This window comes from Dipodomys ordii, unplaced genomic scaffold, assembly GCF_000151885.1.
Source record: "Dipodomys ordii isolate 6190 unplaced genomic scaffold, Dord_2.0 Scaffold68, whole genome shotgun sequence".
Classification (NCBI taxonomy): Eukaryota; Metazoa; Chordata; class Mammalia; order Rodentia; family Heteromyidae; genus Dipodomys; species Dipodomys ordii.
Window position 1 is genome coordinate 3,163,942 of NW_012267284.1, and position 27,814 is coordinate 3,191,755.

Sequence of the window (27,814 nt, forward strand, 5' to 3'; positions counted from 1 at the left end):
GTGTGTGTGTGTGTGTGTGTGTGTGTGTGTGTGTGTGTGTGTGTAGGATGGAGGTCTGTCCCTGCACTTTTAGAAAGCTTAGAAGTTCAGCTGGGCATGGTGGCTCACACCTGTAATCTCAGCCAGGCAGGTAGAGATTGGGAGGATCGAGGTTTGAGGGCAGCCGAAGCAAGGTGGGCACGGCTGGACTGGGCTGTCCCGCACCAGGATGCCCTATGTCCACCCAACCGGCAATCCTGATCAGGGCTGTGTGGAGGAGCTGAGGGCTTCTATCTGTCCTCTTCCTCCTCTTCCCCCCCCCCCACCTGTGTCACAAGCCTGGGGCAGGCTTGGCTCCTGGCACTGACAGACCAGAAGAAGAAGGGAAGTAGTTCCTGTGTTAGGTTTCATTTCCCGCCACCCAGCCAGTGTGGAAACGCTCAATACAATTTTGAGCCAAGCACTGGGAGCTTCAAAGCAGCCCAACCCCAGGCCCGTGAGGTGCCATAGCCCTGCACCCCTCCCCCTCCCCACCTGGGCACCCCCTTCCCGGTGCAGCTGTTACCCCACTGCATGCCAGCCCAGCTCCCTGGCACTGTGGCAGCCATGCACTAAGGAGGAAGACAGCAGTTCAGACACACCAGGCTTTGGGGCCATCAGGGAGAGAATGAGAGGTTTGGGGGGGACCTCAGACAGACTAGCCCCTTGGTGCGGGGGGTCAGTGGGAGGCTCACAGGGGACCTGCTTGCATTTGAGTGCGGCGCCTCCGCTGTGGTGGCCCTTGCTTGACCTTGACCTTGAGGCCTGACCCCTCCGGGACCGTGTCCAGGGAGTCAGCTAGGAGACCTCCGAGCCTGCATCTCCCCCCTCACCTTCCCATCTCAGCGGCTTCCTCCGTGCCCGGAGACCTCTCCCTTCAGAGCCTCAGTTTCCCCATCTATGAACCGAGGGTGAGGCTGGCCGTGGGAATGGAGAGGTGCCAGGTTTGGAAATGGGGGTGGATGGGTTTTGGATGAGGAGGGCGGTGCGCAGGGGACCGGGCTGGCCAGGAGGGTCAGCCTGTGGCCCCGCAGGTGCAGCAGGGCCGTGCCCGGCTCCCAGAGGCCCCCCGAGCCGCGCAGGACGGAGGCAGCTCTGAGGGTAGCTTGCTGCTGCTTGGCTCTAATGAAGACACAATTCCCCCGGACGCTTGCTTGGCTCAGAAGAAAACTTAAGACAGCAATGGAGGACCGCGGAAGGGCGCCAGGCCTCCCAGCCCTCCGGTGCCTTCCCTCAGCTGCCAGCAAGTGACTTCATCCCCTCTGTTGTTCTAGAGTTTTCTTTCTCCTCCTTTCCTCAGCGTCTTGGGGGCTGAGGCCTGGGAGAATGAAAGCAGCTATAAGAAAAGCCCAGATTCCAGAATTGGGGGGGGCTGGCTCCAGGACCTCCATTCTGAGAATGGCTGGGCCCCCCAGCCAGTGGAGCGCACAGGCCGGGGCACCACCCCAGGGTGAGGACTGGGGGGTGGGGTGCGTGGAGAGACTGGCAGGAGTCACCGGGGCCTGAACAGCAAGGATGCTGGGCCTCCATCGTTCTTCTACTCCAGCCTGCTTTGCCCCATTGCTCTGGGCAACAGCCTGTCCCCAGGCCACAGAAGGGCAGAGGACAGATACCACCATGGCACCAGGGCCCCAAGGGCCAATCCAGGAGCCCAAATTTGCTACCTCAGCCAATCTGTGGTGAGTCCCAGCTTAGTAGCTGTGTGACATTGGTCAGGTTACTTAACCTTGCCTGAGCCTCAATTTGTTGCACCTGTATAAAACAGAGAAGAGGTCTGTGTATGGTGGTACATGCCTGTAATCCCAGCACTGGGGAGACAGAGGCAGGAAGATTATGAGTTCCAAGCCAGCATGGGCTATAGATCAAGACTCTAGTTCACATAGCCAACCAAGTAAGCAGCAAACAACCACTAAACAAACTAAATAAAACAACCCAAATGAGGACAGCAGAGAATCCTGGGAAAAAGTAAAATAGCAGTTTACTAGGTGTTTAGGAGAAAAAAAAATCATTGTAGCTGGGCGCTGGTGGCTCACATCTTTAATCCTAGCTTCTCAGGAGGCTGATATCTGAGGATCATGGTTTGAAGCCAGTGTGGGCAAAAAAGTCCCCATGAGGCTTATCTCCAATAAATATTCAAACTCTGGAAGTGGCGCTGTGGCTCAAGTGGTAGAATTAGCCTTGGGCACAAAAAGGCTCAAGGACAGCGCCCAGCCCTTGAGTTCAAGCCTCACAACTGACCAAAAAAATCATTGTAGATATGTGCCCAATCCAAGAGCAATGGTTTGAAGACGTTTGGGAATTATGGCACTGCTTTCTCCCTACACAAGGTCACTCCTGCAGGCTGGATGTGGGTCTGGCGGTGAGATCTGAGGCGGGTGCCCTAGTCAGCAGCCCGCTACAGGTTCCACGCCCACCAAGGCTTCTGGGCTCACTGTGCAGACACCAAACCCCAGGGACCACCCGGCAACCTGGGCAGCCACCAGTGTTCAAACCCAGCCACAAGGGGACTTGCACACAGGAGCTGTGACAAATCAGAGCTGTAGCTGCAGCCATGCTGGAGTCTATGTCGGGAACCTCCTTTGAAATCCTCATGTGGATCCCCATCCATTCAGGGAGAGCCTTTGTCCTCACCTGGCTACCATCAGGAGACAAGGGCAGGGGTGGGGGGGGGTGAGGTGGGGAAGAGAAGCCAGTACTAATTCTTTTCCTTTTTTATGTACATACTTTTTTTTTCTGGTGGTACTGGGATTTGAACTCAGGACTTGACCATTGCCAGGCAAAACGCTCTACCACCTGAGGTATGTCCTGACTCTTTCATTTTCAGTTTTTATTTCATATAGCGTCTAGCACTTTGATCTCGCCTGATCTTCCTACCTCTGCCTCCCATGTGAGCTGGGATTATAGGCATGCACTGCCAGGCTCGGCACTCATTCTTTTCAGATCGCTTTCTCAAGCACTGACCCATCCCCACCCTGTTCGTCCAGGTTCTATACAAGCTGCAGGTCTGGTTGTTTCATTTTGTTTTGTTTTGTCGGTTATGGGGCTTGAACTCTGGGAGGCCTGGTTGTTTTTGCACGGCAAACTGGAGGACTCAAGTTAAAGACATAAATATAAATAAATCAGCAATCCTCTTATCTGGGACTCATTTCCGGCCATGTCCGCCCCCTTGGGGGAAGCTCCGTGACTCGCTGTGTTGGAAATTTAGTATCTAACTCCAGGCTCCCAAATGGTGGGGGCAGGTCTTCCAGCCAGCACCTCCGAGCTCAGTGCTTTATCTTTCCTTAAATAGCCAGCGCTGAAACTCCACAGCCAGCGCTCTGCAGACCCAGGATCCAGTTTCTTTCCTGGGGCTGTTTGGAAAAATGATACCTCGGTGCTAAGAGGCTCCTGCTGGGGTGCTGGCTTTGCTAAGAGACCGGACAGATCAAAGGTGCTCCAGGGGCTCCGCCAGACCCCCAGACCCGGCTAGGGGATCCCAGCTCCCTGGATTGTCCTGGGAGAGCTGGAGTGCCAGAAATACAACTGGCCACACACACACACACACACACACACACACACAGAGGATGAGATTCTTTATGAACCTAGTTCTTTCACTATTCATATCTTGATTATGTGGCAAAAACCTAGCAGAAGATGGACCCCACGGTATTTGAAATGAGATGCCCCCCCCCTCTGTTGAGAATTTGCTGCAGGCTATAAAGTAAGGAAGGCCAGGAACAGCCACTTAACTAGAGATAAAAATTTATTTCTGTCGCAAAGAAATCTGAGCGGCAGGATGTCCTGGGCTCGCAAATGTCACCAAAGGCGCTAACTCCTATCTTTCTGCCTTTGTGCTTGTCTCCAAATTCCAACATGACTGCTCCAGCTCCAGCCATCTTATCTGTGTTCCAACCAGCCAGCTGAAGAGAGAGGCAATTTGTTTGCTTCCCGCTCCTGCCCTGCTCCCCGCCCCCTCCACATATTGGCTTCTATTTTCTTTTCTTTTTCTTTTTGTGTGTTGGCACCAGGGCTTGAATACAAAGCCTTAAGCTCTTGCATTGCTCATGGCTGGTGTTCTACCACTTGAGCCACACCTCCAGCCTGGCATTTTGAGGCTTAACTGGATATGGAGGCTTGAGGACTTCTTTGCCTGGGCTGGACTTGCACACAATCTTTCCTTTCTTCCCTTCCCCTTCCTTACTCTATCTTTCCTTCCTTTACTTTACTTTCGTTTACTAGGCAGGTACCCTACCACTGAAGCACTACCTCCTGAAACTTCTTTTGCTTTTAGTTTTTTTGGGGGAAGGGAAGGGTCTTCCATTGTTGCCTGAACAGGCCTTGAACAACAATCCTCTTGATTTCTGCTGAGTAGTTGGGATTACAGGCATGACACACTGTGCCTGGCTGGCTTATACGTGTATTGATTAGCCCTCGCTGCAAGGGTCATTTAGGCGTGCACAAGGATTCCCAGAATAATATCTGTGGAGGGAGAAGCCTGGCGTGGTGTGTGTGGCTGGCTGTGGGTGAGTCTGTACTTGGCAAGCTCACATTGAACAGGGAAGGAGATGTCTCTACTGTGGTAGGGTCTTTGCACTCACAGATCTGTGAGCTGGGGGTGGAGATGACAATGGGGGGGGCTGGCACAGGATGGTACTTCCTGGGGCTATTGTCATTATCATTCTAGTCAGCTGCTCCTTTGGAGCCCTGAGAAAAGCAGGAAGAGTGGTGGTGGATCAGTTGGGAGAAAAAGTGAAGCGGGAGAAACAGGAACCAGAAATTCTGAGATCACCACCGCTGCTGTGACATCATTTGGCACTCTGTTTTCACACTCCCTGGCTGAGCTGCAATACACAGAGCGCAGCGGCTGGGTGTGGTGGCTCCTGCCTGTAATCCCAGCTACTCAGGAGGCTGAGGTCAAGAAGATTAAGGTTGAAAGGTATCCTGGATAGAAAAGCTCTAGAGGGTCTGTCTCAAAACTTAGCCAGCAAAAAGCTGAGCGGAAGCCTTGGCTCAAGTAGTAGAGCACCAGCTGTGAGAAAGTGGGAGGGCCCTGAGCTCAAACTCTAGGACCAGAAAAACAAAACAAAACAAAAAAAGATTGCTATGCTGGGAGACATCAGCAAGAATATTGTAAAGAAAGACAGTGATAATCATCTGAGAACATGATTCCTTTCTTGCTGGGTGCTGGTGGCTCCCACCTGTAATTCCAACTACTCAGGAAGCTGAGATCTTAGGATCATGGTTTGCAGCCATACTGGGCAGGAAAGTTCATGTGACTCTTGTGTCCAAATCAATCCAGAAGTGGAGCTGTGGCTCAAGTGGTAGAACACTAGCCCTGAGCAAAAAAGGTCAGGAACAGTGCCCAGGCCTTGAGTTGAAGCTCCAGGATGGACATATAACAACAACCACCAAGATTCCTCTCACCGCAGAAGTGTTCACAAAGGGAAAAAAAAGTGAATCTTAAGGAAAGCCACCTGCTTCAAAGGAACACTGCAATCAACTAGTAAGTGTTTGGAAGGAGGCTCAGGGACTCAGCATTTCAGATCCCAACACCCTTTGCTGACAGGACTCCACAGCTCTCGGCTCCATTGCTGATGTCAAAGCATTGAGGCAGCCAGAACGAGCAAAGCCGCTAAGAGAGTGAACTCGCTCACAGTGCGTTATCCACACGCATGGAAATAGCACAAAGCAATTCTTCTAGGCGATTAACAGCTGCTCATGAAAATGTTTAGACACACCAGAATGAATCAGGCCTATCCAGAAAGAAGGGGCATGGACCCTAAGGTGAGTTCAAACCAAACTCCACCCCAATTTCCCAGTATCTATGGCTCTGATGTCAGAGCCAGCATCTGGGGCTGGCTGTGTACCACCTTTCTTTCTTTTGCTGATAAAAACTTCGCTGGAGCTGGGTGCTGGTGGTGCACACCTGTTAATCCTAGCTACTCAGGAGGCTGAGATCTGAGGATTGTGGTTCAGGGCCAACCTGGGCTGGAACGTTTGTGAGACTCTTATTTCCAGTAAATTATTAAGAAAGCCAAAAGTGGTGTGTTGGCTCAAGTGGTAGAATGCTAGCTTTATGTGAAATGATGCTCAGGCCTGGAAACAGAGTTCAGGCAAAACAATAAAAAAAAACTTTACTGGTCTTTACCTCCACATGATGTAAAATTCATTTTTTGTATATGACAACCTCATAAGCCCAATATCTACGTTGAGTAGCTCTCCCTCTGGGGACCTCCTGGGTCCCCATGGGCCCTGGGGTCACTCCACATGGCCCTGAGTCCCACGTGGCTTGAGCCAGGCTTGCTAGGCAGATGGCCAGACAGAACCTTCTGCAGAGCACCAAATGGAATAGAAAGGAGAGAGATTTAATGCAATAGAAATAACAGCATGTCCACTTGTCTTCTCCAGGCCTGCCCTGCCTGGGGAACAGCTGACAGTACATCCCTGGGGCCGGCAGCACCGCCAGCTCTACAAAGTCCCCATACAATACATTCAACTGCGTTTAGGCTGTGGAGGGGCCTGCTGGCCTGGGGCCTCCAGCCCTGGGTCCCATCCCGGGCTGGCCCTGGTTGCTCAGCTGCTGCTTGTTCCTCCCCAGATGTGTGTCTCCTGAGACTCCATGATGGGTGCGCAGGGCCCAGCCAGGCTGGCTTCGGAGCATCATGGCGTCAGTGTGTGCGGACCCCTGGCTCACAGCTGGTCCTCGTCCACCCAGATGGTCTTGCGCTGTTCCTCAGCGATCTTGTCCTTGAGGACGCGCAGCAGCTCCTCCACGCTGCTCCACGCGTCGGCCTCCACTGTGGCGTACAGGCAGGGCAGGGCCTCCAGCTCCTTCTCCTTCAGCCGGCACACGCGCAGGAACTCCTCTTCCGTCTCCGGCCGGGGTAGCAGCTTCCTGTTGGGGAAATGTAGGGGCTGTGGCAAGTCTGCAAGACTTGATGTCCATTCCCTGCCAGCCTAGGGGCATGGAGGGCTGTGTGGGTTCCTGGGACCACCCTGCTGATTATACCACACTCCTAGCTCCATTCATCCCTACTACCTGTATCCTCTGCCTCCCCCTGCAGCCCCCACCAATACTGGGGCTTGAACTCAGAGCCTGGGCACTATCTGTCCTCCAGCTTTTCTGCTCAAGGCTGGTGCTCTACCACTTGAGCCACATCTCCACTTTGAGCTTTCTGGTGGTTAATTGGAGATAAGAGTTTCATGGCTCTTCCTGCCTGGTCTGGCTTCAAACTGCAATCCTCAGATCTCAGCCTCATGAGTAGCCAGGATGTCAGGTGTGAGCCACCAGCGCCTCACACTGGGCTCTACCGGGCCCTTTCATGTTGCACATTATGAAAAAATCCTAAGAAGTGAAAATTTAAAAAATAAATTCTTTTTTGAGGGAAGAGCTGGGTATTTGAACTCAGAGCCTCACATATGGTAGGCAGTGCTCTATCACTTGTTCCATGCTGCCAGGTCTTTTGCTTTTAGTCTTTCACAAAAGGCCGCACACTTTTGTCTGAAGACCCTGGCCTCAGACAGTGATCCTTCTTACTTCTGCCTCCCAAAGAGCTGGGATTACAGCCATTCAATACTAGCCCCAACTGCTTTTGGTTCTTTGGGGGCAAAGGCTCAGAAGTGGGATAGCTGGATCTCATAATTCCATGTTGACTTTTTTTCAGGGGTTTCCATCCCATTTCCTATACAACACCACGTTCCAGTCTACTCGTGGAGCAACAAGGTCTGATCTCCCCAACATATATTGGTAGCTATGTGGGGACATGAGGACCCCAGGATGTTGTCCATCGTGGTTGCCCAGGCCCCAGTGGCATCCTCTTTCTGTTCTACCCCACATGGACCCTGAAACAGATCCTAGAGGTGGTGTCTTCGCTGCAGCCAGAGCCAGAGTGTCTCTGGTTACTGCCCAGCCAGGTACTGCCCCCTCTGCCTGAGTTACCAGACAGTACACGTACAGCTTTGGCCTGGAGGCTCTTATGTAATTCCACATGTGGATGTGGAATTAAATCCTGTGCCCTGCAGGGCCGGGGAGGGCTGTCCTCATGGCTCTGCCGCGTCTCCCTGAGGCCTCTTGCTACTGTCGAGCTCTGGGGTGTCCCCCAAAGCAGGCCCACTGGTGGCTCACACCTGCAATCCAGGCTATGCAGGAGGCTGGGATCTGAGGATTTTGGTTCGAAGCTGGCCCGGGCAGACTTATTTCCAAATTAACCACCAAAAATCTGGAAGTGGAGCAGTAGCCCAAGTGGTAGAGCTCCAGCCGTGGTGAAAAAGCTCAGGGGCAGTACCCAGGCCTTGAGTTCAAGCCCCAGAACTGGCATAAACAAGGGGGTGGTGGTGGTGTTCAGCTTGGACCCCAGCTGGTGGCCTTATTGGAAGGGGGCAGTGGCGGCAGGGAGTTGGGGCCGGGAGGGGCCGTCATGGGGTGCTTTTGACATGGGGGGCGTTTTGTCTTCGGGCTGGCCCACCCCCCACTCCCTGCTTCCTTGCTGCCAGGAGGTGAGCAGCTTTCTGCCAGGATGCCTGGACAGGACACAGAGCCCAGCCCCCTCTGTAACAGGCGCCATAGTCACTGTCTTCTGCTTTGGGCTGATTTTCTCAGGAGTTTCCTCACTGTAAGGGAATGGGGGCAAGCTGGCCCACACCCTGGCCTGTACTTTCCACACACATGACCAAGAGTCTGCCCTGGTGTGGGCCCCATCTTGGGCAAGGCCCCTGGGTGGCAGGGGGAGGGGTGGGTGGAGGTGAGGGCCCACCTGAATCTCTTGATGTTCCTCTCGGACACGCGGATGAGCAGCACGATGGGGTAGATCCTGCACCTGATCAGGTCTCGCACACAGCCGATCCCCACTTCCAGCAGGCAATGCTTGTTCTGGGAGCACAGCAGACACCAGTCAGCAGCCGCCCTGCCCTCCCTGCACGCGTAAGGACAGACAGACACACAGGGACACACACATCCCACGGCTTGTCCCATGATGTGGTGGTCACAGAGACCTGTGGCGACAGAGGCCAGGCTGGCCCTAGAGAGGGAAGAACAGGCCACCTGCCACTCCAGCTAGAGGGTAGAAAGCACTAGAAAGATGGTGCTGGCTGGTAGGTCCTGAGAGCACCTGTAGAGTTCTCACCCATGGGCCTCACAGTCCCCTGCTTCACTGAAGGTATCATGGTAAATAGAATATCAGGCTTCATACTGAAGGAGCACATAAAAAGCTGAGTGTGGGCTGGGAAGGTGGCTCAGTGGTAGAGTATTTGCCTTGCATGCATGGGTTTGATTCTTCAGCACCACATAAGCAGAAAAAAGCCGGAAATGGTGTTGTGGCTCAAGTGGTAGAGTGCCAGCCTTGAGCTAAAGAGCTGAGAGACAGCATCCAGGCCCAGAGTTCAGGCCCCACGACCGACCAAAAAAAAAAAAATGCTGAGTGTGGTGGCACATGCCTGTATTCCCAGAACTAGGGAGGTGGAGGCAGGGGATTGTGAGTTTGAATCTAGACTGAGGTAACAGAAAAAAGGAAGGAAGGGAGGGAGGAGGAAAGAAGGAAGGAAAGAAAGGAAAGAGGAAGGGAGCTGGGAAGTTGGCTCAGTGGGTAGAGTGCTTGCCTTGCATTCATGAGGCCCTGGTTCAATTCCTCAGCACCACATAAGCAGAAAAGGCTGGAAGTGGCGCTGTGGCTCAAGTGGTAGAGTGCTAGCCTTGAGCTGAAGAGTTGAGGGACAGCGCCCAGGCTCAGAGTTCAGACCGGCAAAAAAAAAAAAAGGAAAGGAAAGAGGAAGGAAAAAAGAAAAAGTAAGAGAGGGGATGGAGAGAAAGAAGGAAAGAAGAAATAGAAAAGAAACAGCCAGGTGCAGTGGCTCATGCCTATAATTCCAACCAAGAGGAAGGAGTGCAAGACCAGCTGGGCAAAAAGTTAGCAAGGCCCCATCTCAATCAACAAAGAGCTGGTTGTGATGTTTCTAGCTACTCATGCCTGCCATGCAGGAAGTGTAAAAAGGCCTATCACAATCCAGGCAGCCTGTGCACCAAATGTGAGCCCCTGTTGGGAAAACAATGAAAACAAAAAGGGGTTGGGGGTATGTGGTTGAAGTGTAGAGCATCTGCCTAACAACTATAAGGCCCTAAGTTCAAATACCAAAGGTAGAAACAAATGCCTAGTATGCCCAGGCCCCTTTGCCCACTGTCCCTGCTCACACAGCTGGCAGCACCTGCCTGGCATCTGACATTTGCCTGACTTTCACACCTGCCCACTTCCTCTCCACTCCAGCCATCAAACTTCCTAACGACTCTGACCCAAACTTAAACACCACCAAATATTCTGGCCTTCTAAAAGCTTGGCCTCGGCTTTCACATGTGTGTCAGGCCACGCCCCCTGGGGCACCAGCTGCCTTGGGCCCAAGTGCCAGTGGAGGGAAGAACTCAGTGCTTGGGGCAGGGTCACAGGTGCTTGGCTCCAGAATTTCCCAAAGGACCTTCGGTGCAGACACTTTGCTGGCCTTGATGACTCTCTTTCCCCTGGTTGGGCTACATGACACCTGTCACCTTGCTGTCTCTCACCCCAGTGTCACACCTCGGGTGCATAAGTTCAGAAGCAGAAACAGAAGGTGGCTCCAAAATAAACCCGAGTTCGAGCTGGCAGAACAGGGGCAGAGGGAGGGAGGAAGTCATAGGGGTAGGGAGGAAAAAGCAGCTGCCCTCTCACTAGAGGCCTGGCAGTGACCAGGTGGGGGGTCTCTGACCCACACCCTTACCTTGGCTGCCACTGCTTGGATGTTGGCTGGGACAATGCATTCGAAAGTGTTGGCATTCTTTTCCCGGGAGTAGATGATGGGCTCTGTCTTCTGCTTTCTGAGGAACTCATCTCTCGTAATGATATCTAGGGGAGAGGGACACAGGGGGGTGGTCACTCGTGGATCTAAGCCAGTCAGATCCACTGCCAGTCACTGGGAAGGAATCTCAATGTCCTCACTGGATAGAGTCCTTAAGGCAGTGCTGGGGCCACACACTCCCCATAGCTGGCAGGGCAGGTGGGGTCACAAATACAGGGGACCTGGATCCTCAGGAAGGAGCCTCACTGGGCAAAGCAGCTCAGGAACTTTAGTGTCACATTTCTCCCACCACCAAGAGTTCAATCACAAAGAATCTTACCCATGAGCCCACTCACAATCTGTCCATCCATCCATCTATCCATCCATCCACTCACCCACTCATTAACTCATCCATTCATTTACCATTCCATGTGGCCATCTATCTATCTATCTACCCACTTATCTACTCAACCACCAGCTATCTACCCACCCATTATTTATCCACACGATTGGTGGATAAGTATCTATCATCCACCCATCATCTGCTCATCCATCCATCCACCCATCCATCCATCCATCCATCCACCCATCTATCCATCCACCCATCCATCCATTCACCCACCCACCCGTGCAGTCTTCCTTCCATTCATTCATCCATCTATCCAGTCATCTACTCAATCATCAGCTATATACCCTCTCATTATTTGTCTATCACCCATCCATCATCTGCCTATCTACCCATCCATCCCTCTACCTATCTATAGACTCATTCACTCATTTACCTGCTACCTACCCACTCTTTATCTATCCATTTACCTGTTCATCATTCATCCATCAACCCACCCATCTGTCCATCCATCCATTGATTTCCTCAATCAACCCTACTAAGGGCCAAACAGGGATTTTTTTTTTTTTTTTGCCGGTTGTGGGGCCTGAACTCCGGGCCTGGGTGCTGTCCCTGAGCTCTTCAGCTCAAGGCTAGCACTCTACCACTTGAGCCACAGTGCCACTTCCAGCTTTTTCTGCTTATGTGGTGCTGAGGAATTGAACTCAGGGCCTCATGCATGCGAGGCAAGCACTCTACCACTGAGCCACCTTCCCAGCCCCAGGGATTTTTTTTTTATGCCAAACCAGCTGCTGTACTGACCTGGCAGGACAAAAAAGTGTGGCCCACAGACAATTACAAGACAAGTTCATGGGCACAGTGATGGCTTCCTTCTGTGGTAGTACTGAGGAGTGGGAGACGGGAGGAGGCCCCGCTGGCTTGCTGAGTGATTCTGATCTAATTTTTTTTTGGGGGGGGGTCCGGTCGTGGGGCCTGAACTCTGGGCCTGGGCGCTGTCCCTCAGCTCTTCAGCTCAAGGCTAGCACTCTACCACTTGAGCCACAGCACCACTTCCGGCTTTTTTCTTTTTGCTTATGTGGTGCTGAGGAATCGAACCCAGAGCCTCATGCATACAAGGCAAATACTCTACCACTGAGCCACCTTCCCAGCCCTCTGATCACATTTTTAACTTCTCTGTGCCTCAGAGATTCCTTTTATTTGTGTGTGCGTGGGCAGAGGAACAGGTCCAAGCCTGGAAATTCTGCTTGGGTTCAGGCTGGCCTTGGTGGCTCACACCAGTGGCCAGGGTACAAACTCAAGGGCAGGAAATGGGTCTGGAAGGAGGATAAACCTTTCATTCCCACCACAAGGGCTTATCTGAAAACTAAGTAAAACGAAAGGGCTGGGTGTGTGACTCAAGTGGTAGAGTACCAGCCTAGCAAGTGCTAGACCCTGAGTTCAATCCTTGGTCCTGCCACTAAATAGACAGCTAAATAAGTAAGTAAATAGATAGATATAGGTGACTCCAGCTGAGATTGGGGCTTGGTGAGTATCTAATGTCATCCCAGCACCCCCTTCCATGTGTGGGGAGACCATGGCCCAGAGTGATGGGGTGACTGGCTGCACCCTTGTGTGGGTGCCCTGAGCTTTGTCATCCTCAGTATAAAACAGGGATTAGGAGGGCCAGGTGCCTGCTGAAGTGGGCTGAGATAGGGAGGAGATGGGAAGCAGGCCTGGGGAGGCATTGGGGTGTTCTGATGGTGGGGGTCCCCCAAGGTGTCCTTCCGTCTGGGTCTTCTTGTCTAACCCACCTGACTTGCAGATGGTGAACTCCATGGCACCTCCCGAGTTGAGCAGCTTCTGAACCAGCGTCTTGGCCAGCACGGTGGGTGTGAAGAGCACAGGCCGCCGGCGCTCGCAGTGGAAGGCCCGCACCAGGCTGTAGGGCGTGAGGCTGAGGTTCTTGCTGAGTTCATTCTCAGGGTCCAGCTCTGGCAGAGGATGGGTGGGGTGGCTGTCAGAGGCTTGGGCACCCGGGGATGTCTGAGGTGACCATGTCCACAGGGGTTTGTGCCTGTGTAAGCCCAGCCTAGACTGGAAGGCCTCAGATGATCAAGGAAATCTGCTCAGAGTTGGGCTTGGAGGAGGAGGAGGTGGTGGCCAGGGAGAAAAGTGATCCAGGCAGGAGACCAGGTGGACGCAGGGGTCAGGGATGGTAGAGATCAGCTTTAGGAACTTTTATGGCTCTGGTAAGCCCAGGCAGGCAGCGGGAGTAGGGCCTCCCACTGGGGATGGGGTGTGTGTGTGGTGGTGGGGGGACTGCTAAAGTCAGCCCCAGGCAGCCTCAGACTCTGCTTCCCACAAACCAGTGACCTGCCTGTCCCTTTCCTCCATCCCTTGGCCTAGCCAGTCTTAGAAGGAACCTGGTCATTCTTCCAGACTATCAGTGCTGGCCTTTGTCCTGTCCCCTGAGGAAGGCCCAGCCTGGCCACAGGGGAGGAGGGGAGGAGGCAGAGAGGAGCTGGCTGGCCATCAGGTGGGGGATGGGAAACAGGGCACCAGGTGGCCCTTCATCAGTGAGATAAATGGCAAAAAGCACTCAGTAGGGAGAGAAATCAATAAATAAACACTCTACAGCCAGCAGCTCCAATTAACGTGGGCAGCTGGGCTGGAAGCCACGATGACAAGTGTCAATCAGGCCAGGTCTTGGGCACTGCAAGGTACCCAACTGGAGGCCAACTACATCTTCCCATCCTCATCTTTAGGGGGAGCAGGCCCCATCTGGGGATGGAGATACCCCTCTAAATGGGTGCCCAGACCGTCACCACACACCTTCATGCTTCTCTGCCAAGAGTTTGGTGGCATCCAGTGAGGACCGGGCCAGGCCACCCAGGGGACCCCCAGAGATGATCCGGACTCGCTCATTGCTGTTCATCCGCTTGTACTTATTTTCGGATCTGCTGACAAACTAGAAGGATAGAGCAGGGGAGGCATGGGGGCGTGGCACAGGGAGAATGGTCCTCTCTGTTACTAAGCTGCCTCCAACTCAGCTGACCCCAAAGCCCATCCTGTTCTCTGTAAGGACTGAAGATATGCAGCAGGTGGCTGCTGGTAGGTAAGTGGATGAATTCCTGACTAATAATGTAAGAAATAGTTACGAAGACTGTGTCTATGTACCTGTGACATTTCTGATGCAACCATAATGTGTGAGTCAATGTTCCTTGTATATGTACAAGGAAAATGGTCCAGGCAAAAATGGGTTCCTTTTAGGAAGTAAGCACAATAAAAAATTCCTTTCTGGTTTCAAAGAGCTAAAATGTTTTAATAGACAGGTAAGATTTAAACGACTTGCTGGCTCTCTGTACTCCTTTTTTGTGTGTGCGCAGGACTTGAATTCTGGGACCTTGTGCTCACATGGATTTCTTGCTCAAGGGTAGCACTCTACCACTTGAGCCAGGCAACCAGCCCAACTTTTAGCTGGTTAATTGGAGATGGAGCCTCATGTATTTTTTTTTTTGAATTGAGGTCCTCTGGATCTCAACCTCTTGAATAGCTAGGCGTGAGCCACTGGTCCCTTGTTAATTTCTCTTTTTTCTTTGGTTCAGAATGCTCAGATAAATTTAAAGTTCAATCTGAGGCAGTAAACTAATCTTAATATTTGGAATGATTTTGTTTTCTTGACACATGAGATTTTTGGATTTTTCTCTCTTTTTTTTTTTGGGTCCGATCATGGGGCCTGAACTGTGGGCCTGGACGCTGTCCCTCATCTCTTCAGCTCAAGGCTAGCGCTCTACCACTTGAGCCAAGCACCACTTCCGGCTTTTTTTCTTTTTGCTTATGTGGTGCTGAGGAATCGAACCCAGGGCCTAATGCATGCAAGGCAAGCGCTCTACCACTGTGCCAGCTTCCCAGCCCTGGATTTTTTCTATTAGCATTCTTTTTTTAAAAATACAATTTTATTGCTATTACTTAGGTATTATTCAAAGAGCTGGCCAATTCTACTAATATTCTTACAGCTAAGATGTTTAAGCTGTTTTAGGCCATACGTTTCTTCAAAGAAAGTGGGATATTTTCATCTAACAGGAGCAGAGAACTGTCTACCGACCTGTTATGGAGTGGATTAAGTGGGCAGGGGTCCTCAGGCATGATGAAAACTTGTAAGTTTTAAACACAGGGGCTTGTTATGCTGATGTCACCTGCCCATCTCTTCTTGGCAGGCAGAAGGCAGAGCCAAATAAAATGGGACACAAAGACAGAGGGTTCTAGAGGGCTTTTACCTGGAGGAGTTGGCCAAAGAAGAAACTGGCTCTGGAGAGTCGGGGGCTAACCCGGGGGTCACTGGTGGAAGGTGACTCTTCAGGCTGCAGCGTATTCTGCAAAGAGTTGATCAGTCAGAGAGTGGGGGGTGGGGCGTGGCAGGAGCTGAGAGCAGTAATTGCAGTGGAGAAACAGAAACTCCCTCTCCACATCCTCTCTGTGCATCAGGTAGCAACACAGAGCTGCAGCCAGACGGGAAGCAGCCTGGAGGCTGGGGGAAGGTCACCCCAATCCAACAGTGGCATTCTGACATCACGGGAGTGATCCAGGCCACCGTCTTCCCTGAGGGTACACGCTGGGCCTGATCCAGGGGCTGTTCATTCCCAGAGGAAACCAAGCTCCTCTGCAGCTCATGATCCCAAAGATTTTCATGGGTGCTGTTCCCCAGACTTGGAGAGACAGGGGTCAAGTTGGCAAGGTCTCTACCCCTGTTGCCTGGTGAGGCTACACTTACCCGGAGGGTTCGCAGTGTGTGGTGGGTGCCATCTGTCTCCTCCCGGATTCCCCGGTGGACCAGACGCTGCAGCTTGACCAGGAGGAGCTGCTGGGCCCTGGGGAGGTGAGACAGGATGACCCTTAGGGGCTGGAGCAGTAGGAATGGCCAGCGCCTCCTATGGAAGATGGGGCTGCATGTGTCTCCTGAACACCCCCTGCAGGACTGGGGCAAAGACTTCCTCAGGCCTGGGCATTCTCATCTGTGAGCCTGGGGCTGCTGTCCCTCTCCTAGCTGGTGAGCTGTATGGAAGTTCAGTACCACAGTCCAAGGAATATTGTCTAGACCCAGGGTTCATTCCCCAGCACTTCCCAAGTTCACTGTGATCCGTGATCAAGGAGTCAGCACCAGGCCTGGTCATTATCAGGCTGCATGAGGCACTGGGAAAATTCAATGAAGGAGCAAGGCATGGTTCCTGGGCTCAGGACAGCTTCCCAGTGGAGGGGCGACTGGAGATCTAGTCACCAGGCAAAGGCTGGGGTTCCAGGCTCCTCCGTGAGCTCTCTGAAGACACCCTGGCACCACCTGCCTCTCTCACCAGCCCCTGGCCTCACCGGCTGTAGCTGGGGATGGTTCCCATGTCCAGGTCCTGGTCTGTGAAGGGGTCAACGCGGGAACACAGCCACTCGTGTCTGTCCTGGTACATGGTGTCGTGGACGTGCACCACGTCATCGCACCGGAGGGACAGGGAACAGGCATCCAGCTGGCTGGAGATGTTCAGATTGAGCCGGATATAGAACGAGTCTCCCGATGTGATCACGCCGTCCTCCATGTCCTTCAGAAGCTTCCGGTACCCTGCGGAGGTGGGTCCAACCCCCAAATCACCCAGCAGCCCCCAAACCCCCAAGTCACCCACAGCTTCCCACCACCCCTCCTGGGCAGGACTGTTGTGGGGAGTTTGTGGATGGTTAATTTCTCCCTGATGGGCAAGTGGTCATTTGTGAGTTTCTCTGTTTGAAGCTCAGAGCTAAATTTTGTGCCAAGGTATAATTGCTTTTATTAGCATTCCTGCTATTTTTTTCTTTCTGAGACAGAGTCTTTCAATCCTCCTGCCTCAGCCTCCCTAGTACTGGGATTGTAGACATGCATCACCATGCTTGGCTGGCACTTGCTTTTTTCTTCTGTAGCCAATCCCCACCAGTGAATACCCTTTCTAAGGAGAAACTTCATCCTGATTGCTATTACCTTGTTCACTGTGCTTCATTTTCTTCACAGGGAAACAAATATAGAAACGCCTTTGGTCTGGATGCTAAAGCTCAATGTTATGTCTATTAGACTCCTCTAGATGTTGCAAGATGTGGTAGTATGTTCTTTTCACCACTGTATGGTACTCCACACTTCATGCCTTTATTCATTCTCCTTCTTATATGTACATTTGCCCTGGTGGCAGGTTGGGATTGTTATGAATAAGTCTGCTATGAGTTATTTCTGGTGCACACATGTGCCTATTTCTCTTGGATACAGACATGCAAGCAATTGCTGAGAAGCTATGTGGTTAGCTGGGTCAGATCCTGCCAAGGGATTCTCTAAGTTGGTAAGACCCTGACCCACATTCTAATCTTCAATGATACTTTATTTATTTATTTTTTTGGCTGGTTGTGGGGCTTGAACTCGGGGCCAGGGCATTGTTTCCCTGAATTCTTTTGCTCAAAACTAGCTCTCTACAACTTTGAGCCACAGCTCCACTTCTGGTTTTCTGGTGGTTCATTAGCTATAAGAGTTTTACAGACTTTCCTGCTGGCTTTAAACGGTGATTCTCAGATCTCAGCCTCCTGAGTAGCCAAGATTACAGGTGTGAGCCATTGGCACCCATCAATGATAGCTTTTCTTTCCTTTTCTTTCTTTCTTTTTTTGTCAGTTGTAGGGCTTGAATTCTGGGTCTGGGTGCTGTCCCTCAGCTCTTCAGCTCAAGGCTAGAGCTTGATCACTTGAGCCACAGCGCCACTTCCAGTTTTCTGGTGGCTTATTGGAAATAAGAGTCTCAAGGACTTTCCTGCCCAGGCTGGCGACCCTCAGATCTCAGCCTCTTGAGTAGTTAGAATTACAGGCATGAGCCACTGGCACCGGCTTGTTTTTGTTTTTGAGTAAATGTTTTGCAAATAACTTCGGAAGAAAGCACAGTACCAACTGTGAATATTATAAAATCAGCAAACTGTAAAGCAAACATCTAGGATATCAATCCATAATATAAATTCCCTAAATTGATGTCACATGCAAGAGACTGAGCAAGGGTGGGAGCTAATACACCTTCACAGGCCCTCAAATGTCCTTCCACCCATTCCTACCAGCAGGGGCCAAGTTCCCACGGCCTGGGTGTGAAGAAACAAGAGATTCCACATCAGGTCACCCTTGAGCCTCTTGGCTTTGCTCAGAGCATTTTAGAGTCCCTCCTTCCACCTGGGTGGGATAGTCTGAGCTAACTGTCTTGAGTTCCAGATGGCAGGGCCTTGTCACTGCACAACTCCAGAGGGTGCTATTCACCCCACACTATGGCATTGCTGGCCACTGGTCAGAGATTATTTGTGAGGCTGAAAGGCTAGGCTGCAGAGGTGTGTGTGTGTGTGAAAGGGAGTGTCCGCTTCACCTTGTGGTGGAGGGGTGGGGTGGAGGGGACTCAGCCCTGTGTTTGGGGACAGAGCACCTTTATTATCTGCACCAGCGCAAACACTGCTGGAAGGAACGCGGGACCCGCTAGAGGAGTTGGCTATTTATTCTCTGCTGAAACATTCATGAGCCCTGTGGTTAAAAATAAGACCCAGCTGCAGAGAAAATCATGCAGGAAAACCCAAGGTGAGAATAGAAATCAGATTTGGGGAACCAAACAGAGCCCACATTGCCTAGGAGCTGGAGCCGACAGAGGAGCTGTGATTAGAAACCACAGGGGGTGAAGATAAGAAGGCAACGGGAGGCAGCTGGCCCCTGGGGTGGGGGGGAGAGGACCCCTGGACACAAGGTCAAGGCTGTGATGTGGTCCATAGAAGAGGGAAACTTCCACCAGGCAGGGCGTGGTGAAAGCGGCCTTGGCTAGGGCTACTGCATCCAATGCAACCCGTTAGGCAGCAGGAAGCGTGCTGCCCAGCCCAAGGAGACATGGAAAAGCTTTTGTCCCTGTCTGCTCCTCAATACCTGCCTGCTGGACCTGACACCCCCTCTGTCCCCTCGCTGGGGCTGGCAGGGGCTCGCTCTTCCCACAGAACAGATGGGCCTGAGGTGGGGGGACTCCTGGCCTGTCTGAGACCTCACCTTCATGGTTGACCTTGTAGTGCAGGGTGACAGGTCCGCTGCATCTCTGGATGGTCCAGCGGGCCTCCTCCTTCGTGCACGCGTCCAGGGGGACACTCTGCTTCTCCCCTCGGATGCATCCTTCCAGCTAGGAGCAAACACACTGTTCTTCTGGCCTCTGCCAGCCAGCCAAGGGCACAGTGGGTAGAGGCTGCCTGCCCCCTCCCCAGGGGAATAAGAGCCAGTGGTGGCTGGACCGGACACGGTGACCCGCTCAGCGCCTCCTGGGGGCGGGGGAGGACGTATGCATGGTAGGGGGGGCTTCTTGGACCCTGGGAGCCCCCTGCCCCTCACCAGCAGCAGTTGGTGGCCCTCGTGCAGCCCTGCCTTCTCCGCCATGGAGCCCGGCTTGACTGTGTGGATGAAGCTGCCCCGTGCGTTGCCCCCCAGAAGGGTGAGCTGGCCGACCAGGCCGTCGCCGCTGAGCGTCGTGTGCTGCACTGAGGCCCCAGGACCCCGCACGTGGCCCCCAGAGGTCACCGAGGGCCGGAAGGGTCTGGTTTGGAAGATAAAGCGGTGGTTAGCCAGCAGCTGGGTGGCCGAAGCCCCGGCCTCTGGGTTCCAAGGCTGTCAGAGATGGAGCCACCTTGCTAGTCACACGACCCAACTGCTGGCCCCAACCCTGACTGCCCGAGCTTTGGCCACCGTGCCTCAGTGATCACCACGGAGCCCAGGGACCGCCTCCTGCAGCCCACCCTTGCTGTGTCTGCCTGTACCTTTCTAGAGAGAACTTCCGAAACATGAGGTTGACTTGCTCCAGATCGTAGGCATCCAGGCCCTCAGACTGGTGGGAGGAGGAGGAGGAGTGGATGGAGGGAGGCCCAAAGGAGCAGCGCTCATGACTGTCATCTGCAAAGGAGCCAGGGCAGGCTGTTAGGACCTAGGAGCACCAACAGGGAGCACCCGAGCCTGTCTCTGGTTACTCTGGCACAACTGGTGATGACCTTCTTTCAGTCCTTTTTGCTTTAGGTTTTAGATAAGATCTTGAGTTTCTACTTCGGCCAAGCTCTGATCCTGATCTTCCCATCTCCACCTTCCAATTAGCTGGGATTACAGGCATGTATTGCCCTGCCCAGCCCAATTAGTCCTCCCGCTTCCCTGGTCCTGGGGCTGGAACTCTGGGGCTTGGTGCTGTCCCTGAGCTTTTGTGCTTAATGGTAGTACTCTACCACTTTGAGCCAAAGCACCACTTCTGATTTTCTGGTGGTTAATTGTAGATAAGAATCTCAAGGTCTTTCCTGCCCCAGCTGGCTTTGAACTGCAATCCTCAGATCTCAGCCTCCTGAGTAGAGGCATGAGCCACCAGTGCCCGGCTTGGCCTGATTAGTTTTAATTAGGCCCCTAGCTTTTCACCTCTTGAAATCTCATCACTCCTATCCAGTGAGGGCTCCCCAAAATTATGGTACTGGGGTCTCTCCTACCTCTCTTACCTCAGCTAGACTACCCTGAGGACTCAGGGAGGACAAGTTTGCTTTCCAGAGCTTTGGACTCTGGCTTGCAGATCCTGCTCAGGGCTGATAACGAGAACTCTGCAGAGAGGATTTTCCCCCATCCCGATACTGCAAAGTACTTTGGATGGCTGCCCAGGATTCTCTTCCTTACTTCCCCTCTGCAAGACTCCTCCAGCTCTGCTCATTATCCAGCCTTTGGTAGGTGCTAACCTCCCTTTAATACCTCAGAACATCTGACGATCCACAATTAGAGAGGGTCACTAGTCTTTTCAGTTCATCCACAGGCCAATCCTCAGGCAAGGGGCCCAAGGCAGGGCTGGGGACTGTGGGGGCCAGCTTGGCACACCAGGGGTGTTCTCAGTCTCCCGAGCTGTCTCTCTCCAAACGTGCCATCTCTGCCACCCACCAGGGGGCACAGAGAGGTCTCCATACCCTCCCTCCTCCCACTGACCTGCCCAGATGTGGCTAGGCTTGCCCATCTGCATCTTTCTGCTCTGTTTATTCATAGCGGTAGCACTGCATTCAATCCTGGCAAGGACTGGATGGAAATCTGTGTCCTGGCCACCTGGCACCAGGCTGGCTGGACCCAGCTTCCTGGCTGGCACAGTACATGCGCACTCTGTCCTTCCCTCCTGCCCCCCCCATCCCCCAGGCCCTGGTTCCTGGCTCCCTGCATGGCTTATTTGGGTTCACGGGCATGTTCACGCTGCCCAGCTCTGCCCTTGGGAAGGCCCAAAGGCTAAACCATACCTCTAGTGGTGAGTGTCCACCTCTGGTTGCAGGGGATCACACGTCACTCTGGTGCCACTGCAATGCCAGCCCCACCCCCACCCCCAGCCTGGCACTCTGTGCAGTTGGCTAAGGGATGGAAACTGAAGCTGTTCCGAGGATCCTGCTTCCCTCTTTCCCACTGCCTTGTTCTTCTGTACCCTTGAGACTCTGTTTCTTTAGCCCACAGAATGACAGGAACCATAGTCCTGCTGAGAGCTGCTGTCCTGGGCTTGGTCCTGCAGATGGCATGCAAGCTGAGCACCTCCACGGAGCCTGGCTATAATGCAGGGCAACACTGGGTAGCCTGGTCTTCATAGTTCTCGTCAGCCTCCTAAGGGCTGGGATCACATGGGTGAGCCACCAGTGCCTGGTGAGCTCGCAGATTTTTGTCCAGGCTGGTTCAGACAATTATTTCCCAAATAACTAGGGTTACAGCCATGTACCACCATGTCCAGCGGAGGATGATTCCTTTTAAAACCTGGATTTTAAGCTGTGTGCCAGTGGCTCATGCCTGTAATCCTAGCTACTCAGAAGGCTGAGATCAGAGGATCGCAGTTCAAAGCCAGCCTGGGCAAGAAAGTCCATGAGATTATTTATCTCCAATGAACCACTAAAAAGCTAGAAGTGGAGCTGTGACTCAAGTGGTAGAGTGCTAGTCTTGAGTGAAAAAGCTCAGGGACGGCGCCCAGGCCCCAAGTTCAAGGCCCAACACTGGAACAGCAACAACAAACCTCCCATCTCTGCAGTCTTGTTCGGCATCAAGTGGCTCCAACTGGGTCTGAAACAAAGAGCCAGCTCCCGGGTGGCTCCAGGCCCCCCAGTACCTTCATCTCAGCTCCGAGCCTAAATGCAACTTCTGAATGCCTTCCACACACTTCTGGCCCCTCCACCCCTGCCTGGGGCCCAGCACCTCCCCAGGCTCCGGGAGGCCTCTCAGAGTCAGCAGGCACGTACCCTCCAGGTCCAAGGCGTCAAAGCCACCGCTATCATTATCCTCTTCCACGATGCTGCAGGACAGGAGGGAGGGGAGATGAGGGCCCCGCGGTGAGCATGCAGGGAAGGGGGAAGCTTCCAGAACAACCAAGATGCCTGGGTTCTGAGAGGGCTATGTGGGGGTGGGGGAGGGGGAGAGGAAGGGTACCGCAGGGTGCAGAGGAAGAGCGAGGAGGGCCCCATGCGGGTGGAGACTGAAGGGTGAGGGGACCCGGTGGGGTGAGGCCTGGCTCATTCTTGATGCCTGAGACCCCGACAGTACCTGCAGCCCCATTTTGGTTTTGATGGGTCCTCAAACAGGTGTGGGGGACAAGCCCCTCACAGGGCTGGCCTGAGGAGCGCAGGAGGCCAGGATGACCATGGTGGGGGGAGGTCCCCACAGCTGGCCACAGCTGGGGCTGATTTTGAAGGGGCTCAGGAAGAGCTCCAGATCTGGTTCAAAGCCAGCCTGGGCAGGGAAGTCCATGAGACTCTTATCTCCTATTGACCAGCAAAAAGCCAGAAGTAGAGCTGTGACTCAAGTGGCAGAACACCAGGCTAGAGCAAAAAAGCTCAGGGACAGTGCCCAGGCTGTGAGTTCAAACCCCAATAATGGCACAAGAAAAAAGATAGACCTCTCCTCCATACTACAACCACCTGGCTCCTATATACTATTACATATATATATATATATATATATATATATATAAATATATATATATAATGTACATACATATATATGTATTTTATAGATTAGCAGATGCAGATGGGTTTGGGGAGGTGAAGGAGGATGGGGAGCAGTAAATACTTCTTATCCTTTGTCCAAAAAATGCCACGTTCTTAAGCCAAGGGACCTAGGACCCTGATTTCTGGGCAGCAGGGGCCAAAGGACACAGTTTGTGTGTGTGTGGGGGCGGTATTGGGGTTTGAATTCAAGTCTTTATGCTTTCTAGACAGGCTCTCTACCACTTGAGGCATGCCCCTTGACCCTTTCTGCTTTCGTTGTTGTTCAGAAAGTTTTAAGTTTGTGTCCAGGCCCAGGCTAGCTTCCAACCACAATCTTCCTCATCACTGAATCACTGGAAGGAATGACAGGAGTCTATCTACATGCTAGGCTTGGTTGTGAAGAAGGGAGGTCTCATTAACTTTTTTACAGCGGTGAGTCTCCCAAGTCCTATCTCCTGAGTAGCTGCAGTTACAGACATGAGCCTTGTGACCAGAGTTGGGTTTGGCCATTTGACAGCCCACCTTCTGTGCCCCTCCCCGCTCCCTGTCAAGGTCATGGCATGGGGCGCAGGTAGCGTGCAGCGCCGGGTGGTGGCGGGCTGGACCTCCACCTGCAGCTCACCTGCGGTGAGGCATGTCCTCCTTGCAGCGCCTGACAATGGAGTCAGTTCCCGGGGGCTCAGCCGTGGTGGACATGAGGCTGCTTCGGCTACGGTGGGGCTGCTGGGAAACAGGAGCACGGCAGCATTATGGGGTGCACGCCCCCCCAGGCCTAAATACTACACAGTTGGGACCTCCATTTCACTGGGCTGTTCCCAGGCATGTGGGCACAGCGTGCTGGTGCTGAGTGACCTTGGCCAGGGGAGGCTGGGGACACACGGGGCGGGCAGGGTGGAGCGTGTGGGGTGCAGAGCTGGGGTGCTGCACTCGCTCTGCTGGGAACACAGAGAAGATCGTGGAACCCGTGGTGGGGGCAGATTAGAGGCGTCTTGTGCTGGAGAGGTGGGGGACATGGAACCAGGCCACTGTCTGTGTGGTGTCTTGGCTAAGAGCTTTGGAGTGTGCTCTGGTGCTAGCCCCAGCCTCCCAGGCTGCCCTGGGGCTTGGGATTTAGAATCCTGGGCTCCTCCTGCTGCCTGGCTGTGGTGAGCCACATCAGGTCTGGTGTTGGGGACCCTGGCTCTGGGGAAATCTTTGCCAGGTGCAGCCAGAGGCGCCTGCAGCTGCTCAGGGCCCAGCCCTGGCTGCCGGCCACTGCCCTGGGGTTGGGAAGCAGAATTCTGGAGCAGCAATCCTGCCTTGGTGCCAGCACGCCTCCCCCTGGCCCCCAGCCTCAGGCCCTCCTCCCGCCGAGTGTTAAATTGGGAAAGGAGGAGGCAAGGAAAGTGCAAATGCGTTGGGAAGCCTGCAGACATCTTTCGATAAACGTCTGGAAACGTGCAGCCCAGGGGCAGGGTGTATGTGCGCGGGAGCCCAGCTCACCATATCGCAGAAGGAGCTGGTAGCTGGGAGTGAGCGGGAGGAGCCAGGGCTGCAGCCTGTGCAGTCATCTTCCGACCCCTTCCCTGTGGCAGCAGAGAGGGCCATGGTGGGACAGGGAGAGGGTTTGGGGGTGGGGACGGGCCAGGCAGAAAGGAGGGGGAGGGAAAAGGAAATCAGAGATGGCTTGGTGCCATCCTCTCCCCTGCTCTGTGAGGGGCTGCCTGGGTGACTGTGTGCCCACAGGGCCAGTCTGGGTGGGACTACTCAGCCATCAGAGTCCTCCGACCTCCCCCTCTATGTCTGTACAGCTGGTCTTCTGGCCCCTGGGCCTGACCCAGCCCCCAGAACCAGGCAGCCCAGCAGGCCCAGCCCCCTGAGGCATGGAGTCCAGGCCCTGGGGTGCTGTTCCCTTTCTGCTTGGGGATAACACTCTGCTTCTCCTAGACCCCAGGCCCTTTGCACATGTCTTTCAACAACAACAACAACAAAAAGGTCCTGGAGACACCTGATGGAGCACAGTGAGCTGGACCAGGCTTTGGCACTGGCCTGTTTACTGCTCCATGCCTGAAAAGACCAGCTCAGCCTGACTCACCTCACCTCACAGCCTTACTCCCAACTCCCAACTCTGGGGTCAGCACACCTGGGCAGCAGTGTTCAATGCAGCGTACTTCCCGGGCTACACTCACCCTCCTGTCCTCCCCTTTTATAGTCCCCCTTCCCTAACCCCAGGCTTCCCTTCCTGGCTGCTTCAATGTCCCGACATCCCTGTCTCCCTCCCACTTCCCACCTCCACACTGGGGCATCGTTCCAGGGCAGGTTGTCGGCAAGCCTGGTGTGGATGGGGAGGGGCAGGGGCTCTTGGGCTTTAGATCACCACGTGCATGGACTGCTCCCTGGTGTGACCCCCCCCCCAGAAGCCTCCAAAGTGGTCTGAGAGACGTGGAGTGGCAGATGAGGGCGAGAGGCAGGGGGCACTCACTAACCTTGAACGTCCGACACCTGCTTCAGGCTGATGGGGGATTTGGTTCTCTGCAGCTGAGAGATGGGAGGGGAAGGGAGACAGGGCATGGGGTTTGAACACAGGACTTCATGCTTGCTAGGCAGGTGCTCTGTTGCTTGAGCCAGGCAGACAGCCTTATTGGCTTTATTAATTATGTAATTAATTGTTTAGGTAAGGTCTGTGTTTTTGCCTGGGCTGTGTTAGCTGCAGGCATAGCCTGCCCCTGCCTGCCTGCCTGCCTGTCTTAAAGAGTAAAGGAAATGAATAAAACAAATAGCCACCATGGGTTGGCATGAATTCCCTCTCTAGGGCTGAGGTGAGAAGCCATCCCTGGTTGACAGAGCCCCAGGCAGAGCCTGAGGTGGCCTGCAGGGGGCGCCCGCGCCCTACCCTCCAGGATGACATTGATTGACAGCGGGTACCTGGATGCCCTTCAAGTTCATCCTGCGCCGGGGAGGGTGGTAGGGCAGGAAGTACTTGCTGTCCTCTGGAGAGTCCTCAGAGGTGGAGGAGTCGTCCGCTTCCTGCCCGTTGGTCCTGGGGCTGGTGTCCCCAAAGTTCTGATTGATGATGGCAGCTGGCAGGTTCCGGGGTAGACTCTGCACACAGGGGTGGGGGGCTGGTGCCCGGTATTGCAGCTCCTCATCCTCAGCCCCCACCCCCCATTCCTCCTGTCCTGCTTTCCCCCAGGAGGGCCTTGGCTGCCTTCTTGGTGGACAGGCTCTTGGACTCATACCCATGGCTTGTGTGTGTGTGTGTGTGTGTGTGTGTGTGTGTGTACTGGGCCTGGGTGCTGTCCCTTAGTCACTAAGGTTGGTGCTCTACCACTTGAGTCCCAGCTCCACTTCTGGCTTTTTTCGTGGCTCAATGGAGATAAGAGTCTCATGGACTTTCCCTTCCCTAGGTTGGCTTTGAACCTCACTTCTCCGATCTTGGCCTGCTGAGTGGCTGGGATTACAGGTGTGAGCCACCAGCACTGGACTATACTTTCTAACTTTGAAGCCAGTTCCGTTCCGGTCAGCGCTCTGCAGGTGTGCACACAGGAGGCGTGTGGGAAGGGGGTCAGCTGCCTCCCGTGGGGCCTGGCCGCCTGTGGCCCGGCCCACTCACCTGGTCCAGGCTGTTGTTCTCTCTGGACAGGCGGCGGAGCTTGCTTTCCAGGTTGACAATGCAGGCCTCTCGCCGCACCATCTCAATGCGCATCTCGTCGTTCCTCTCCTCCAGCTCCCGGATCTGCTTCCGGTACTTGTCCTTCTCCAGCAGACACTGCGAGTACTGCGTCTGGGCTTCGTCTCGGGAGTGGAAAGCCTGTGGGGAAAGCCACACAGAGACGCCTGACCTTTCACCCTGATGTAACCCCCAGGACCCCAGGGACCTCTCTGACCAGGCCAGGGCTGTGTGTCTCTTGACTCTGACTCTTGGGGGTCTCAACCAGGTGACCCCATGTTGTGTATTCAGCCTTTGCCATGTGTTCTGGGATAGGTGAGTTTGGCTGTGTACCTCCCTGGGCTGTACCCCATCCCATTCCACAGATGAGGATCCTGAGTGGGCAGCTTGTCTGAGGGCACCCCATCTTATGAGTGTCCCTTGGAGCAGAGCCTGCCCTTCCTGAGGGCGGCTTTAATAAAGACCTTGTTTAGCCAGGTGTGCTTGTGCTTGTGCTATTCAGGAGGCAGAGACTGGGAGGATCAAGTTTTGAGGGCGGCTTTGGCAAAGAAGTTCATAAGACCCTCATCTCAACCAATTTGAAAAAAGCTGAGTGTGATGACGCATGCTTGCCATCCCAACTGTGTAGGAAGGGTAAATAGGAGAATCTTGATCCAGGAAAAATGCAAGATTGTATCTCAAATGTGACTTAAAGCAAGAGGGCTGGGGATGTGCTTCAAGTGGCTGAGATCTGCAAGGTACTGAGTGGGCGTCAGTGGCTCACGCCTGTCATCCCAGCTACTCAAGAGGCTGAGAACTGAGGACTGCAGTTCAAAGCCAGCCCAGGTAGAAAAGTCTGTGAGACTCTTATCTCCAATTAATCACCAGAAAACTGGACGCGGTGCTGTGGCTCAAGTGGTAGAGCATTAGCTTTGAGCTGAAGAGCTCAGAGACAGCCCCCAGGCCCAGAGTTCAAGCCCCATGACCAAAAAAACAAAAAACAGCAACAAAAACCCCCACAACCCCCGCCCCCAAACCCTCCAGTACTGCCAAAA

The 27,814-nt window shown here is 53.7% G+C and overlaps 1 protein-coding gene across 7 annotated transcripts in view; it reads right to left on the minus strand.

Moving 5' to 3' along the window:
• Window positions 1–6,282: 6,282 nt before the first annotated feature.
• The window catches only part of Card11 (caspase recruitment domain family, member 11), a 77,335-nt gene continuing 55,803 nt past the window's right edge, over window positions 6,283–27,814 (minus strand). For 3 of the 7 annotated variants that reach the window (XM_013023504.1, XM_013023502.1, XM_013023503.1), the window contains 17 exons: window positions 26,724–26,921; window positions 26,036–26,212; window positions 25,597–25,648; window positions 24,614–24,696; window positions 23,754–23,854; window positions 22,388–22,440; window positions 19,928–20,060; window positions 19,506–19,707; window positions 19,173–19,299; window positions 16,484–16,724; window positions 15,891–16,047; window positions 15,397–15,492; window positions 13,952–14,087; window positions 12,931–13,110; window positions 10,738–10,862; window positions 8,751–8,866; window positions 6,283–6,892 (listed from right to left, as the gene is read on the minus strand). In XM_013023504.1, the coding sequence (XP_012878958.1) occupies window positions 6,688–6,892; window positions 8,751–8,866; window positions 10,738–10,862; window positions 12,931–13,110; window positions 13,952–14,087; window positions 15,397–15,492; window positions 15,891–16,047; window positions 16,484–16,724; window positions 19,173–19,299; window positions 19,506–19,707; window positions 19,928–20,060; window positions 22,388–22,440; window positions 23,754–23,854; window positions 24,614–24,696; window positions 25,597–25,648; window positions 26,036–26,212; window positions 26,724–26,921 (2,382 nt within the window). In that variant the 3' untranslated portion in view covers window positions 6,283–6,687. The remainder of the gene's footprint in view (window positions 6,893–8,750; window positions 8,867–10,737; window positions 10,863–12,930; window positions 13,111–13,951; window positions 14,088–15,396; window positions 15,493–15,890; window positions 16,048–16,483; window positions 16,725–19,172; window positions 19,300–19,505; window positions 19,708–19,927; window positions 20,061–22,387; window positions 22,441–23,753; window positions 23,855–24,613; window positions 24,697–25,596; window positions 25,649–26,035; window positions 26,213–26,723; window positions 26,922–27,814) is intronic. The other 4 variants (XM_013023505.1, XM_013023506.1, XM_013023508.1 and 1 more) reach the window with 4 other exon arrangements.